Source organism: Pelodiscus sinensis, chromosome 4, assembly GCF_049634645.1.
Source record: "Pelodiscus sinensis isolate JC-2024 chromosome 4, ASM4963464v1, whole genome shotgun sequence".
Classification (NCBI taxonomy): domain Eukaryota; kingdom Metazoa; phylum Chordata; order Testudines; family Trionychidae; genus Pelodiscus; species Pelodiscus sinensis.
In genome coordinates this window covers 96,961,326-96,978,454 of record NC_134714.1, presented here as the reverse complement: position 1 = coordinate 96,978,454, position 17,129 = coordinate 96,961,326, and the positions used below count along the sequence as shown (strand labels likewise).

At 39.7% G+C, this 17,129-nt stretch overlaps 1 protein-coding gene across 3 annotated transcripts in view; it reads left to right on the top strand.

Annotated features, from left to right (window-relative positions):
• The window catches only part of IMMP1L (inner mitochondrial membrane peptidase subunit 1), a 66,352-nt gene that overhangs the window by 34,266 nt on the left and 14,957 nt on the right, over positions 1-17,129 (top strand). For 2 of the 3 annotated variants that reach the window (XM_075927802.1, XM_006128902.4), the window contains exons 2-4: positions 4,465-4,598; positions 5,753-5,841; positions 9,093-9,219. In XM_075927802.1, the coding sequence (XP_075783917.1) occupies positions 4,494-4,598; positions 5,753-5,841; positions 9,093-9,219 (321 nt within the window). In that variant the 5' untranslated portion in view covers positions 4,465-4,493. The remainder of the gene's footprint in view (positions 1-4,464; positions 4,599-5,752; positions 5,842-9,092; positions 9,220-17,129) is intronic. The other variant, XM_006128904.4, reaches the window with a different exon arrangement.

Here is a 17,129-nt window from a genome sequence, read left to right as displayed (position 1 = left end):
GGATTTTATCAACAACAGCATTTAGGATTACACATCTGCTGCTGGGCCATAGAATGCTTAAGATTGTAACTTCCTGCGCAGATCCCTGGGTATTACTGTCCTTAAACCTAAAGCCATTGTGCATTAGGTGTGACAAAATAGCCTGACCTGCCACATAAACCTGTTTCGAAGTGTCCCCACCAATCATAATGTCAGCTACATAATGCTACATTTTTACCCCATATGGGAGAGCTGCACCAGCTAGTTCCTACCATGGCACAACGTAGGGCTATACACCCACCCCAGCGGCAGCTGGATAAATACCTACTGCCCTTGTCCCCACTGGATTCCAAATTGTCCCCATGATTTTTTTTCATGTAAGGGAATAGCAAAAAATGCTTTAGCTATGTCTGTCACTGCCATCTATTGGACACTAGCACACTCTATGCTGTCAGTAATCTCTTTAATATATGGAACTGTGGCGTTTAGCGGCTGGGTTTGCTTCTAAAATCCAGGTACCGTCTGGTTTTTGCACCGGCCAGATAGGGCTGTTATATTCTACCGACTGCTTTGTAACAATTCCTTCCCTCTCTAGCTCATCAAGAATAGCTTGGATTCCTCCCTTAGCATCTGGGGCCACTTTATACTGTTTTACCTGCACATTTTTCTTGGGAGGAGGAATAAAGAGAGGGCTTCTCTTTATATGCCCATACACATTTCCTTTGTCCTGATATACTCCCTCCAATTGGTTTAGCTGTGGGACTGCTGTAATTACTGGCAATAGCTTTTCCAAAAGCCCAGGTTTTCCCATTAAGAGTCCATTCTTTTCCTGCCAGTACATAATTCCCAGTATATTCCCAGGGCAGGGGCTATTACTACCTCTCTGGCAACCTCCTCTCTATGTTCTAATTGCAATTTTACTGGCCAGAGGATTCCAGTCACTCCTCCCCACATGATCCCCTTCAGATTCAATCATCTGGCATCTCGGGTATAAGTGTGTCCCTCTAGTACTGTAATTTCTGCTCCAGTATCCATGAGCAGATCCCTGAATTACCCATTATTGTCATTACAGTTAATTTTAACCCACATAATGGAGCAGGAGCATATGTGCAAGGACCCAAAAGATGGTGAACTATGCCTGGGCAGGGCAAAGCCAGAACAAACTCTGGTGGAGGTCTGTAGCAGTTCTGACGTGCAAATTGGTCATCCGACCTGGGTATGGGGCAAAAGACTAATTGAACTATCTAGTAGCTGGTTTCCACTTAAGTTTCCCTCAGGATAGCTGGTACTCATCCGCTGGCTGAGGTGGGATCCTGAGGCCACCGAATCGCAGAGGGCACACACCACCTGCCCATCTTGCCTGCCCCATCAGGGAGGTAGTGAGCAGGATTGACCCATAGGTAGTGCTTGTTGTAACTTGAAGTAAAAGACCGTTCACACCAGCTGTGGCAGTGCATGGGGTCCCAATGCATGGGAGTCAAAGGGACCACAAACCCCTTGCCTGCTACTGTAGGTGGCAAACGGGTGAAGTGTAAGTGAACTAGATTTAATTATTGTATTATATATCTTCTATTAATTGCTTTTGTATTGTTTTATATTGTACTAATTGCTTTCAAAATTTATAGTATTTAAGGTTTAAACTGTGTAGTAATTGTTTTTAAGGCTTGTAAAACTTAAAGGACTATATTAACGGCTTGAAGGCTTGCAATAAGTAAGGAAGTGGTTAAGTCTCTCTGGAGTGTCCTCGTTTCCCTCGGATCTAAAATAAATCAAACTACATGACAGAAAGTTACAGTACAGTAAAATGGCATTATAGACAAGCCCTCAGTGAAGCTTCAAGACATGGACAAGAGTAGAAGAAAAAATATTCCTCCTCAGAAAAATGATAGCAGAAAATGCCCTTCTCAGTGCTTCTCTTCTGCAGTCGTTGTCAGAAGACACTTTGTCCACCCCAGGCCTATAAAAAGAAACACTGTACTCGCAAATCTTTTAGTATGTGAAGAGAGAGTTGGTCTTTAGCTTATTCAGAACTCAAATCACTAAGACATTTTAGACTAGAACCAACACCTTGAATGACACCATAGCAGTCTCCTGGGTCATGTGTAATATGTTCCCTGTGGGGTGTCACTTCTGCAGCAGTTGAAACTTACAACTGTATTTGAGGTATACAGGCAGTCCCCGGGTTACGTACAAGATAAGGACTGTAGCTTTGTTCTTAAGTTGAATCTGTATGTAAGTCAGAACTGGTGTCCAGATTCAGCTGCTGCTGAAACTGACCAGTAGCTGACTACAGGAAGCCCGAGGCAGAGTTGCTCTGCCCCGGGCTTCCTGGAATCAGCCGCTGATCAGTTTCAACAGGCTGAATCTGGACGCCAGTTCCGACTTACATACAGATTCAACTTAAGAACCCCAGGCGTCCCCAAGTCAGCTGCTGCTGAAACTGATCAGCGGCTGATTCCAGGAAGCCCGGGGCAGCGCAACTGTGCCTCGTGCTTCCTGTAGTCAGCGCTGGTCAGTTTCAGCAGTGGCTGACTTGGGGACGCCTGGGGCAGAGCAGCTGGGGTGCTGCTGGGTTGTTTCAGTAGCGCGCCGCTTCTCGGCTTGTTTCCATTTAACTACTGTACACTATAGCATCAGCTTGATCCCTCCAGTTAAAGCAATCCTAAAGCAATGCCATACATTCAGCAGTGGCTTAATCAGGACGCCTGGGGCAGAGCAGCTAGGGTGCTGCCGGGTTGGTCCAGTAGGACGCCGGCAGCGGGACAGCCGCAGCGCGTCTGGGCTGTCCTGCTGCCCGCGGCTTTGCTTCCCGTCTCCCTGGTCTGCTGGTCTCCAGCAGACGAGGGAGACGCGGAGCAAAGCCGCAGATGGTGCCGCAGCTGTCTGGCTGACGGTGTCCTCGGAGGGTTTGCTCCGCGTCTCCTTGGTCTGCTGGTCTCTGCTGGAGACCAGCAGACCAGGGAGACGCGGAGCAAAGCCGCGGAGCACGCGGGCAGCGGGACAGCCCAGACATGCCGCGGCTGTCCCGCTGCCGGCGTCTTCAGAGGCTTTGCTCCCCGTCTCCCTGGTCTGCTGGTCTCCAGCAGACCAGGGAGATGCGGAGCAAACCCGTTAGTAACTGCAGATCCGATGTAAGTCAGATCCGCGTAACTCGGGGACTGCCTGTAGTCCCAAATGAAGTGCTTTGTTGTAATCCAATATGCAGGTGAGAGAGGCAAAAACTGTGCCAAGTTCCATATCCAAAAGAAATTATAAACTTTCAGTTAAATACAGATAGGAAAAAAACCTTTGACCAGTGACAGTTGAACATTTAGTAAGAAACCCCATCAGCAAACTAGAGTAACAAAAGCCTCAGCCAGGAGAGCAAAAATTCTCTGTTATTTCCTGCTATTAGTTCCCTGTGCCTAACTAGCTTTCTCTGACCACAGCTTGCTACTCAGGGTATGTCTATACTGCAGTTATTTTGGAAAAACAGCCATTTTTCTGAAAAATCTTCACTTACATCCACACTGCAATCGCATTATTTAAAAAAAATATCGAAAGAACACAGGGGGTTTTTCAACATAGAAAGATGTTTATCAAGAGGAAGAAGCCTTTTTCTGAAAGAGCTCTTTCAGAAAAAGGTGTGTGTGGACAGGGAAAAGGGAGTTCTTTCAAAAGAAGAGGAAAAAGCGCAGGTGCCCTGGTGGCCACTCCATCCATAGTAATCACAGCTGAAATGCAAGATTAGCATCCATATCTTTCAAAAAAGCAGAGCACTTTTTCAATGCGCTTTTGCTACGTATCAGAGGGGTAGCCGTGTTAGTCTGAATCTGCAAAAGCGACGAGGAGTCCTGTGGCACCTTATAGACTAACTGAAGTGTAGGAGCATAAGCTTTCGTGGGCAAAGACCCACTTCGTCAGATGCATGTAGTGGAAATTTCCAGAGGCAGGAATAAAAAAAATCATATTTTCATGAAATTTCCACTACATGCATCTGACGAAGTGGGTCTTTGCCCACGAAAGCTTATGCTCCTACACTTCAGTTAGTCTATAAGGTGCCACAGGACTCCTCGTCGCTTTTGCTACGTAGACTCTCTTTTTCAAAAGTTTTTTCAGAAGATCTCTTCCAGAAAAGCTTTTTCCGAAAGAAGCCTGCAGTCTAGACATAGCTTCTTTCTCATCCAGATCATTTCAGTCATATGTTGTGCATAGCAATCAATTGCCTTTCTTTATCCAGTGAAGTAGTCCTAATACTGTTTATCATCCACCTACTGTTGGGATTATAGTTCAAATAGCACACTATTCAAAACCATAAGTGCTATTCCTCTCACTGAGTTAATATTTCCATTATTTCTAATGATTTACTGTTTGTATTCTCATTAATTTGGAAATAGTACATACGGCTGCTTTTAAAAAATAGAACACATTAGCAAATACAGCCTGTATTTTTTTCCCTAAAAAGCTTGTTGACTAATTATGTACCTTTTTATTAATATACTTTAGGGCCAGCTGCACAACAGTAACACTGTGCTATGCTTCGAGATGTCATGGGGAAAACCTTTCGACTTCTGGGGTATACCATTCAATATGGCTGCATAGCACACTGTGCCTTTGAGTATCTTGGAGGAGTTGTTGTGGTAATTTATATTTTCATGCTAATAAGGATAATAGGTATAATCAGACCTTTTTTCTAATAGTGAAATTTTAGTATTATCAGCATTTTAACATCATGCTTCATTTCTGCATATATAACTTCTAAGTCTGTTAGTGTCCAGTTTTGTTTAGTTCTTTTTTTTGTTGTGTTTTTGAATTAATTGAACAGCCGCTTCCTGGCTGCTGGAGTTGGCCTCATGAAAATTTTATCTTTCATTACAGGCCTAATACTGCAAAGTATTCAGCTTGTTAAGGTCTACTGAAGCCAATGACTGTTAAAGGTATTGAGCACCTCACAGAAAGTTGGGATCACAGATAGCTCTTTTTAAAACCATTTTTCCCAGTCCCTTTTAGCTTTACCAGCACAAAACATAGTAAATCTAGCCTCCCAGAAACTGGTGGTACAGCTTCAAACTCTCTAGTTTGGCAATCTCAGGACCTGACCTGTTCCAAACCAGAGAACTGGCTGGACCATGAGAGGTCAATATTGTCTAGCAGCATTACCAACACCTTCTCCCGGGCTGTAAATTTAGAGCTAAATAACAGCACAGAACACCGAAAGCCAGCACTGGTGGCTGTAAGCAAACTTTATGGGACTGCGGGAAACTTGGCCACACCCACAGAAAGGGCCATCTAACTAAAATCATTCCAGACAATGGATGATTCCAGACCACAGAGTTCTGTACTAGAGAAGTTCAACCTGTAGTTGATGTAGAGCTACTGTCAACTTTTTTGCCACTCTTCGCCCCTTCATAATGGATGAGGGAAAGAAGCAAATCAAAAGGACTCTGCAAATCCTCCTCACAACTTCCTGATGACCTTTGTCTACTGTAATTGCATCTTTGGATTTTTGGCAGCTGTTTCAGGATAGAACAATATTTTTGGACATTAGAATAGACTGCTGCATATTGTACTGATATTTCCACAACAATATTAGAGTTAAGAGTGCTCAAATGGATCCTTTATACATTTCCTTTTCAAATGTCTCATACTCTTTGGCCAAGAAAAGGATCTAGTTTACTCTTTCCTCCCTCTTCCCCGAATTATAGGTTTTTGGTGACTTGTTTGCAAATAATTTAATCTCTTAAGTATGATACAAGTTAAAATATTTTGCAACTAGTATTTTTTTTATTTACAGTGTTCTGGACCTTCAATGGAACCAACAATTCAAAATTCTGACATTGTCGTTTCGGAGAATCTTAGTTGCCGTTTTTATTCCATTCAGAAGTATGTTGCTTTCTTTAGATTGATGTTTAGTTTGTCTGTTGCCTTCCCAAAGTATTCTTTATGTCAATTATCCATCTGTTTTTGGTGGGGGGGGGGCGGGGAAGAGTTGTATTCAAATTCTTTTAATTTTTTTTTTGTACATGCCAGTCTCCTTTTGCTATCTTCCATTACAGAAAGTTTTGTTTGTATTCAACACCATCAGTATTACAAGATTACTTCAGCCAGAGTTCTGGAATGTAGTGAAATGTCACTTTTGCAACATTGGCCAAAAGAATCCAAACCCCTATGTCCTTTCAACCATTTTTCTTACTTATCGCCACACACAAACTATTTTTAGTTTATCTTGTCATATATGTTGAGAGGCTAATAGTCTTGTCTCCAAGTAGGAGGATAGGGGAGTGATTCTCACTAGAAATGATTAAAGTGACATTTATTTTTTATTATATTGTTTCTATGCCACTGAATTGTTTGTGGAGCACTTCCTATGTACGTAGTGATCATCAGCCACATAAAAGATATGGCCCTTGTCCTGACTGCTGTAGTTTACAATCTAGTGCATATAGCTAAGGGATGATAGGTCAAACGAGTAGGGTGGGGAATAACAGATTCTTGAAAATAGAAGTAGGAAGGTTTCCTGAAAGAAGAGTTTGTAGAGGATTTGAAGAAGGTTGCTGGGTATACAAAAAAAAATGGTTGCCTACCTCTTGTAATTGTTGTTCAAGATGTGTTGCTTGTGTCCATTGCAATAGGTATGTGTGTGCCACATGCACAATTGTTTGAAAGTTTTCCCCTAGCAATACCCATCGGATCAGCTGCAAAGACTGCTGGGGTGGCACTGCTACGGTCACGTGCATATGCCTGGCAGCCTGCTGTCCATAATCTGACCTATTTGAGACCACTTTGAGTAGGAAAGTAGGGTGCAGACACAACAGGACCTTATCTTTGTAAAGGAGGTCCTGATTCCCCTTGGTGTCCATGGCCAGCAAAGAGGTGGAGGAAGTCCTGGGCACTGCCTCATCTGGCAGTGAGGACGAGGAGGCCCTGGGCCCTATTCTGGTTCTCTAGAGTCTGCCACAGGTTGGGGCTCTGATTGTGACAGCTGACTTGGGGCTCCAGTGACCACGGGCAATGGTCCAATGTCCCTCACTGATACAGAGCTCCCAGAGTAAGATGTGCTCCTGATTCTGTGGAGGTGAAGAGAGGTGAGGCACTAAAGCTACCCAGGCAGTTCTGGAGTCCAACCATTGACCCTGGTGGTGGGCCCAACGGGTCCAAAAGGGCCACTGGACAGCCCCTTGCCATTGCAGTGTCCAGAAGACCATCAGCACTGGTGGATCCCACAAGCCCTGGTGATGGGAACAATTCTGAGAGCACTACCTATAAATGGACCAACAAGAAGCTAAAGATTCTCCCAAGTCTGAGGAGTAATCTGACTCTGACCTCAGCAATACCGAGCTCGTTGGTGCAAGGGATTGGTATCAAGGGGACAGTGATCAACACTGAATGGCCAGCAGCTTTCCCTGTTGCTGCAGTGCGGGAGATCCTGGTACGGACACAGTAAACATTGCTGGAGCCAGAGCTGCTGCAGTCGGTGCCACCACCATCGTCAGTGCTGAGGCCGAGACTTGTACTGGTGCCACGTACCAAGACTGGCACAGAGGGGACTGTATCATTTCAGTGAGGTCATGGACAACCTCAAATGTGTTAGGTGTGGAGGGGAGGTTGATGTCACCCTCCAAGGCCTCCCTGACTGGTGAGTCCACCAGCACTGGACTTGACAAGCTCCTCCCTGGAGCCGGAGTTGATAGTGCTGGGATGCATGATATCAGCTGTGTGTGCCCAGATGTAGGATGCACCCCTCTGGAGCCCTTGTGTCTGGCTGGGGACTGATCTTGGTCCACCTTTTTCTCTTTGTGTGGCACTAGAGAATGGGATTGGTACCTTATGCTTATACCCTGCCAGCCTGCTGGGGTGTCGTGATGTTGCCCTTGAGAAGATGTTGCCTTTTGGCACTAGTGGGGTCCTTTGACACCCACTAAATTGACTATTGATGGTGGCCTCGTTTACTCTAGAATTCCACTGGGTCATGAGGAGTACGGGAAGTAGATAGGAGAATTTCTCCCACCGACCTCGCGCAGTGGGGATGCCGTGGAAATTCAACCTAAGGTTCATTGACTCCAGATAATATTCTCTTTCCTTTTTTACTCCTGGGCTTGAAGCTCCTATCAATAGGACAGTTGTTCATTTTGATGTCTTTTCCCAGACACTTGAGACAAGACTTACATGTATCACCCTTAGGTATGCAACATGCCTCACACTAGGGATGTTAGTGTGTAGTGGATTACACAATTAACTGATTAACTGATAAGCCCAGGCTTCAATTTCACACAAACACCCACCCTTTTCTGCCTCTGTATCAGAGGCAACAGTGAGTGGGAGCTGGTGCTCCCCTTGAGCACTGGTTCTCGCCTGTCCCCCCTGCATGTAAACATGTAACCACTACAATTTCCAGTGGTTACACATTTACATAAATAAAGGATAGTTAACATCCTTGCCTCATACAGGGATACAAAATGTGTGTACAGGAGGAACCCCTAAGTCCAAAACTACACCAACTACACTAATTACACTAATTATAACAAACTACAGTGACTTAACAAAAGCAAGAACTGACTGCCTAGGACTAGGTGAAAGACTGCTAAGCTACCACTCACAAAGCAAGAGAGAGCAACGGCAATGTTTTGTCACTGGCAGCAAGAAGGAACTGAGCAGGTGGTGGGTCAGCAGTGGCATATATACACTGCTGTAGCAATGCAATTCCAGGGAGCTCCACAGCCAACCTGATGGATACCATTAGGGAAAACGTTCTGATGATTGTGCACAAGGCATGTGCACACATCTGTTGGAATGGATATGAGCAACACATCTTGAAGAAGAACTGAAGGGTTATATATGTATAGTAGGCAACAAACACGCTGATTTTAAATTGCTTTTCCTTGTGCAGAGCATTGTCAAGTGAAGACCAATTGTGTTTTTGTTATTCAAGTAGTATCCATTGAATCTCTTCAGAAATGCTTTTTAAAACGTAATTGGTCCTTTTAGCTGCGTTGTCATAGAAAAAATAGAGATCATAGGCAATGATTCTCAAGTAATACATATTTTTGAATGAAAAAAATATGAATTATTACTTATGTAAATATTCATCCAAAGACTGTTTTATACTGGCATTTCTTTACAATTTTTTTTCCCAGAGGTGATATTGTAATTGCAAAAAGCCCAAATGATCCAAAATCAAATATCTGTAAAAGAGTAATTGGCTTGGAAGGAGACAAAGTTTGTACAAGCAGTCCTTCAGATTTCCGTAAGAGCCACAGTTATGTAAGTATACCTTTATTTTATAAATAATATCAAGAATATTTAATATGCATGATCACATTATTATCATGATTAAAGTAGAACCTGAATCTTAGTTTTTAAATATTGATAATTCTTGATATGTGGTTTTTCTTGTGAAATTGTATACTTAATGTGCATTTTTCAGTGTATATCAATATATTCAAACTGGGCATCTTCCTTAGTGCTCAAGTCCAAAAAAATGAAGTGCTGCAACTGTCAGGCCTACCTCCCCATTGTGGAAGGAGAGCTGTTGACTTGGTAACTACGGTGGAACCCTAGTGGAACTGGGGGAGACTCCCTCAACCTGGCTCTTAGCTGCAGATGACTAAGCCACTCTCTCTCTTTCCAAAATGGGTCTGGAAGTAGAAAGGTGGGAAAGGCAGCACAGAGATGTTACCATCTGCCTTGTCCACCATGTCCACTTTGAAGCCCACTCCTGAAGGAGAGATGGCTGCTTATTTTTCTTTCTGGTGTAAGGAGCAGGTTCAGAAACACTGGAACTCTGTTCCACCTCTAAAAAGGCAGTAACATTGTTCCTGAGCATTCCAGCATAACTCCTGTGGTCCTCCATATCTATACCAACTTGAGGCAGAGCAGATCTTTGCTCTATTCTTTGCATAGAACTGCCTCTCTGGAAGATCTTTGCAGAGTTTTCTGTCTCCAGAGGTACAGATGGCGGACTCAAGGACTCCCTTTTATAGCAGAGCTTTTCTCAGTATTTTGAAAAGAACTTTGACTAAATTTAACAGTTTCCTCATTGACATTAAGGAGTTTTGATGCAAACCTGTGTCCCATTTAATTTTCTGAGAAAACATTTTGTCATAACCCTCTGTCAGAGATAGCAACAGGAAGGAAGAAGGGCAAGAAGTCTTCCTCGCCCCACCCCAGCTCATGCTATATCCCAACTAGAATGTCCTAGGAAATGCTTTACACTTCATGTCAAGTCTCTGCTGTAAATAGTTTGAGTTGACTAGCACTTAAACTGTGATCTTGTTAGTGTTCAAAGCTGGAAAATACTATCATTCTGGAGTTTTCTTCATAGAGGGCATTCCAAAGCCTGGGCTCAGAGCAAAGATTTGGTCTGCCTTCAGTTGCTATGGAGACAGGCATACTCACTGAAAAGACTGCCTCTCTGATCTGGAAGGTTTTATAAAGAAAATTCACGTGTAAGGCACCATCCTCGTATAGCCCATACATTACAGCAAACAATATTTTCTCAAACTAAGGGCCTGATCCAGTGAGGTGATTAGTATACTCAACTTCCACTGAAGATAGATCTCAAAAGTAGTTAATGTTTAGTAATGCCTTTTTATGTTACATATTATATTACATTTACATTTTATATATGTTACATATTACATATACTATTATACATATATTCTGTCTTTTAAAACTTACTTTAGTAAGTGTACAGTACTTTGGTACGTCTCTATATTAGGATATGTAGTATGTTTTTATATGTATGTTGTATTGGATATATAATCAACACATTCAAAGTCTTTAATGAACAAAGACTATTAATCGTGTGTTTGTGAGACTGCCTAATGCAGAAAAATTTAAAATAACCTTACAGTATTTTAATAATTCTTAATAAATGGTTCCAATGTGACACTTTTTAAAAAAAAATTACTACTTTTTCTCCTTTTATGGGGGCAGGCTTTGCAACACTTAACCTTCTTTTTAGGTAACTTGTTTGTAAACCTGTTTATGGGGAGTTATGACACATTGGGTATGTCTAGACTGCATCCCTCTGTCGGCAGAGGTAGGCAGATTAGGCAAGTCAACATTGCACATGAGGCAGGGATTTAAATATCCTGGGCCTAATTTGCATAAAAATGACCACTGCGTTTTGCTGACTCAGTACTTTGTCTGCAAAAAGCAGAGGTCTAGAGGAGGATCGCCTTTTTCGACAGATTCCTTATGCCTCCTGCAAAGAGGTTTATAGGATCTGTTGAAAAAGGCTTTCTTTCTCGACAGATCCCCCTCTAGACTGCTGCTTTTTGCTGACAAAGTACTGAAGCAATTTTTATGCAAATTAGGTGCAGGATATTTAAAACCTGGCCTCATTTGCAATGTTGACCTACCTAATCTGCATCCCTCTGCCGACAGAGGGATGCAATTTAGACATACCCATTGAGTGACTTGCCAAGCAAGAAATACTAAGAGGTTTGAGCAAATAAGTACCTTCCCCTGTCCTGTTCTTGGATTCTGATGTCCACCATTTAGTGGTTAGATATTATAGTATGCTTACAGTTAGTTGAGACACTAGTCTGATACCAGTAGAATCTGTGTAGCATCTTTATCACAGCTAAGATTTCAGCTGCCTGTAGGAAGCTGCTGACCTTGTGAGCAAAAAATAAATGTCCTCCTATCCATGTCTATGAGAATTGTGTTGAGCTTGCATCAGCTAGAAGTTACTGTTGGCATATTTTACAGATTCTGACTGTGTGATACCTGTGCTCATGAATACTGGGGAACCTAAAACCTAAGTGTGTTCTAAAATCTAGTTCTACTGCCTTCCCTACATTTATTCTTGAGTTCACTTCTGTTTGTAAACAAGGAGGGGGAATGGGTCCTTTATTATTAGGCATTTCTACCACTTTAAAAACAGTGCCTTATTCAGAAATGGAGGGAAGAAAAGAGAGGAAGATATCTGCTAATTACAAGATGGCACCCTTTAAGAAGAGTGAATCTATAGTTTGAAATATACTAAAGAAGGTAAATAGACTAAGTTTGAGCAAAATATGTATCCTAAATCAAGTTGATTTTTTTTGTTTTAGTCACTCATTTGTGAGACTCTCAAGTTATGTCCATATTATGAATGGCTGGTCTCTTACACCTCCCCACCCCTTCGTTTCCTGTCCCATCAGTCAGAGTATTTGTGGTGTTAGTGATCTCAAACCAGCATATTTTTGTACTAATGGCCTTTTCTCTTTTCCAAGTCATGTTCTTAAATTATTGAATTTAAATTTCAGATGTTATTTTTTAGCTGTACATTTTTTCTGGCAGGAAATAGACTATTCGCAAATTTTCAGATATTTGAACACGTGCATATTTGTAAAGAATATCACCACTTAGCATACAGTGAAATTGAGTCATATTCATCCATATTCATTTTATATTACTATGTTTAACTAAACTTTTTATTTTTGCTTTTCAGTTTGTGTGAACACTAGAGCCATTCATCATGTGTAAAAAATTATTTATTTAGCATTAGAAAAATTTCTCACTGAGGATTTTATATTAGGTTTTTAGACAGTAATTTGCAGCAATGTTGATTAGGGGGTGCAAATGTGCAGATATCTGCTTTATATCTGTGGGTAGCCAAACCTGCGAATGGGGATACAGGTATCCATTGCTCATTTTTGTGGATATGGATGTAGCTGCAAATATAGATACAAATGGTGTATCTAGAACCCTGCAAATTTAGGGATATCTGCTTTATATCCATGGGTATTTACATCCATGGATGTGGATATCCGTGGCTCTTTTTTGCAGATGCAGGTACAAAACTTTGTATCCATGCAAGGCTCTGTTAAGGGTGTGAGTATTTTTATTAATATTATTAGCATGTCTCTACTGGCAAATGTTGTACTATAGACACAGTAATAGCAGTATGAAAATGCTTTTGCCTTTACACCATCAAATCATTTTTTGCCCATATCAAGTTCATCTATACCAGGAGGATCAGTTGAAATCAGTGGAACTATTCACTTGCATGATATCACTTCTATGTAAAAGCTTGTGGGATTGGATCTTAAATCTTGAATACAGTTGCTGGTTATGGTTTAGATCCTGATTTTTTTCAAAGCATATAAGCATGTAATTAAATCTCATTGACTTCAGTGGGGTTTCAAAATGTGTATAAAGTTAAGCATATGTTTAAGTGCTTTCCTACATCAGGTTCTTAATAGCACATTTTCTTCAAGGGATAGGTTAGCTCAGGTGCATAAACCTCTGCCTATTCACATTTTAAAAAAAGAAACAGCTTCCTATATTCAGAGAACTCTTAGAAAGGAAATAAGCTCTTAAGAAAAACTGCATGTTCTTAGTTTTGCTATCCCTATAATGTAATATGAATGTAGTTTGGTAATTGTCTTCATTTATTGCAAGAGGGAAATGTTAGCGTAAACTCAGAGAAATAAATTTACTTGATTATACTAGATGATTTCAGAAAACACTTTCTTGTAAATGTTTCTTGCTACTTTACAACTCAGACCACATTTTCTTATAAAGTATAAAAACTGAGCTTTTTTGAGGTGGCTCATCTGATATTTAAATACATTATAAAGCAATCTTGTAATTTTATTCAGTTTAAATTACAAAATCCAAATCTTGATAGGATTTAAATTTCTTATTAACTGAATACCCTGTTGTTGTTCCCTGTCTTTTAATGTCAGTTACCTTAGTTTTAAGTTCTTTTTATACCATAAGCTCTGTTAGTGCAGCTCTTGTGTACAAACTCAAAAAGTGAAAGGGAAATCATCAGAGTAAATCAGCTTATACATTATAATCCTCCAACATTCTAAGTCCTTGTGTCACTTAAACAGAAGTGGTACCTAATAATAGCATTTAATACACCTGAGGTCTGTAAATAAGTGATAAAAAGCTGAGATATAAATCCATTTCTCAGCAACACTCCCCTGATAATCAATCACAAAACACTGCTAATGCTATGACTCTAGCTGATGTGGGGGAACTATGTTTACTTTGTGCTAAAATGAGGTTCATTGCGGAGATGACATGGCCCTTTCATCCTGTAACTAACTCTAGAGCTAACATAATTCTGAAGATAATGTGCTTTATTATGTTTGCGCATATGAGAAGTGGTCTTATTCAGAGCTCTTGAGTCTCAAACATAGTCTGTGTCAAATGCAAAGAGCACTTTTAATATGAACACAGAGAATAACTTAATGCTAATGTAAACAATATATTAGTTGCTGAATCCTAAAATTTCAAAAGACAATATTAGTGATTTTAAGGATCATTAATTGGGTGCTCAAGTTGGTACATTGAGCTGTTTCATACTTCAAGCTCTTAAGTACCCTATAGCAATCAGACTTTTTAAAAGTACCTCAAATAGGGCACTCATAAATGGAGCAACTTCAGATCACGAAAAAGTTTGCCTCCAAAATTGCACCAACACATTTTTCCCATATAAGCAAAACATTATTGGAATATATAAATGGATATTTGTCTGAAGGAAAAAAGAGGTTGGTTGGGTGTGAATCCAGTGTGCTTCTAGTGGGCTTTTAGTATGCAAATGTTTGCTCATAAAAAAAAAAACCCTCTTACTGATCCCTTGTTAGTGTCTTGAATGAAAATTTGACCCATTCAAGCCACATATGGAAAAGACTACAGAAAAATGGTTCAGGAGCAGTTAAAGATCCCCACTTGAAAATGCTATTCTATCCTAATGGTTGACTTTGTAAAAATGACATAATGATTATGAAAAACCACAATGTCTCACTTATTTACTCTAGAAATGTGTACAGTTTACAAGTAAAAAGATGAGTCTTGTGTTTTTTCCCCCTAGTTGCCTACTTCCTCATGAATCCACACGGATCTTTTGTAATTAAGTTGGATTATTTCTAAATTGTTCACTTTTATCTCGCAACTGAGGTTTTTCAGGCTACAGTGTTCCTTCAGCTGTATTTGTCTGCAGATTATGCTTTCAGTGACACCTGCACAACCCTATTAGCTTGAAGTGGGGATAAATTAAGTTTGATCACTATGGGTATTTTAGATTGGACAGCCCTAGATCTTTATACAATTTATTAGTGTATAGTATGTGGATTTAGTAAATCAAACAATGTGCAAAATAATATTTACAGTAAATAATAAATTAACTAATGATATTGACATAATTTACTGTGATAACTTTCCAGCATCACCATTAATGTAGAAAAAATGCTGCAACTGAAATCCTTGCTGGTAAGGTATCTCATGAGTCCAGATTAGACCTTATACATAAGCAGTAGGTGTACTAATAAATCCAAGTGCACTGTGGTCCAGATCTTCAAGGTTTTTTAACTGCCTAACTCTCATTGATGATCTAGGCATCTGTGATTTAACATTGTTACTTTTGAAGATCATATGATGTCACATAGAAATTTAGTATTAAAATCTAAAGACAAGGCAAGACTTAGTTTCTTAAGATTTCTGCCTAAACAATTAAATTACTTATATTAATTCACAGTATGAAACATTTAATCATAATTAATTCCTAAAATAAAAAGATACCTGTTTCACCACTGTTCCTATTCCTTATTATAATAGAAAAGATTAGGATCATGGAAATGTGTCCAAAGAAATACCCATTTTATAGTGGGTTAGGACTGGTATATTTTATTCATAAGCAGCTCTTGTAATAAGACAATATGTCAAATGAAATGAATCAAATATTCAAAAACACATCTGAATTTAAGGCAAAATGGCTGCTGTTCTGTATCTTAAAATATAATGAATACTTTGAATAATTTAAATTTGAAACAATATTCAATCATCAGTAAATCTTCAGTTTCCAGTTCTCCTATAACATTATCTGAAGGTAATCAACTGAATTTATACTTACGATTCTTGATATCAGACCTACTGTGGCTTCTCATGCACTTGCTACTACTGTCAGGATTTTTCCAGCACAGATGGTAAAGGATAACTTGAATGTAGAGATTAAACCAAATTTCCAAAATATTGTGTTCAGGTTCTTTTTAATAGACTTATGTCACTGGATTTGATGCTATCCAGGAGCTTTATGGCAAATGAGCTTTATTGCAAACCCAGGAAAATGGTGAAGGCAGTTGAGTAATAAACAGTGTATGAACATAGTATGTCCATTAAGCTATTTGATACCAACTTTGTTAGATATATGCTGCAGGTTATGGAATAATTAAAGGATTAAGAAAAAAATAAATTGTCCTTTGTGAGACATGAAATGTGCAGTACTAAAATAGAACTGTTGTTCTTTCTTGATCTCATGCCTTTCCTTAATTAGATGCAATTTACTTAATAAAATAAATAAATTTTATTAGTACTTGGTAAATGTCATTTGATATTGTAGGTTCTTTAATCATATTTCACTTTAATCAAGAAAGTTAACACCTGTGATTTATTCACAAAAGCTTTTTTTTGTTAAATGCACACCCACAGGCAATGAAGCAATTACATTTGTTGCTTGTACCAAAGTAGGAGGCACTTAAATAGACCTCAGTAGGGATAGATGAGAACTTAGAGACTTTATTCTTTTGTCCTGCACCAAGATTAGCTCTTACCATAGCTCATGAAGGAAGCCTCTGAACTGAAAAGAAAAAATGGGAATGATTTAGGGTTCTTTTAAAATTTAAAACGTAGATATTGCTCAAGGTGATTGGAATACCTGTGACCTTATGAAAGTTCATCCTTTGAAAAATGCTGGCTATTGTAGAATTCTGAAAGAAGAGACCACAAGAGCATGTGTGTATAATTCTCTGTACTTTTTATTTTAGAAAAAATACAACTATTTAATTATTTCTACATACTTACATGCACACAGAAATTATAGAGAAAATCCACTAAGGCAGTAAATGTTATTTTTTTGTTCTTTTGATGTTGATGATTCTTCCTTTGTTCATGTTATATGTAGCACATTACTCCTCAGCTATTCCCACAGATATCAAGACGGACACCGCATACACAAAATAGAATTGAAGTCAGTCCTTCACTACTTGAATAGTGAATAAGGGTACAGAATCTGGCCTTTTATGACTTTTATCCACTTCTAAGGAACAAATACATAGATTATAAAGCCTTACTTTTCTAAAGTACAAAATCAGTATAACTCTAAGGGCTTGTACACTTAAAATTTTCCCACTTTAATTGTGCTGACATAATTAGTGACAAACTCTCTAGTGTAG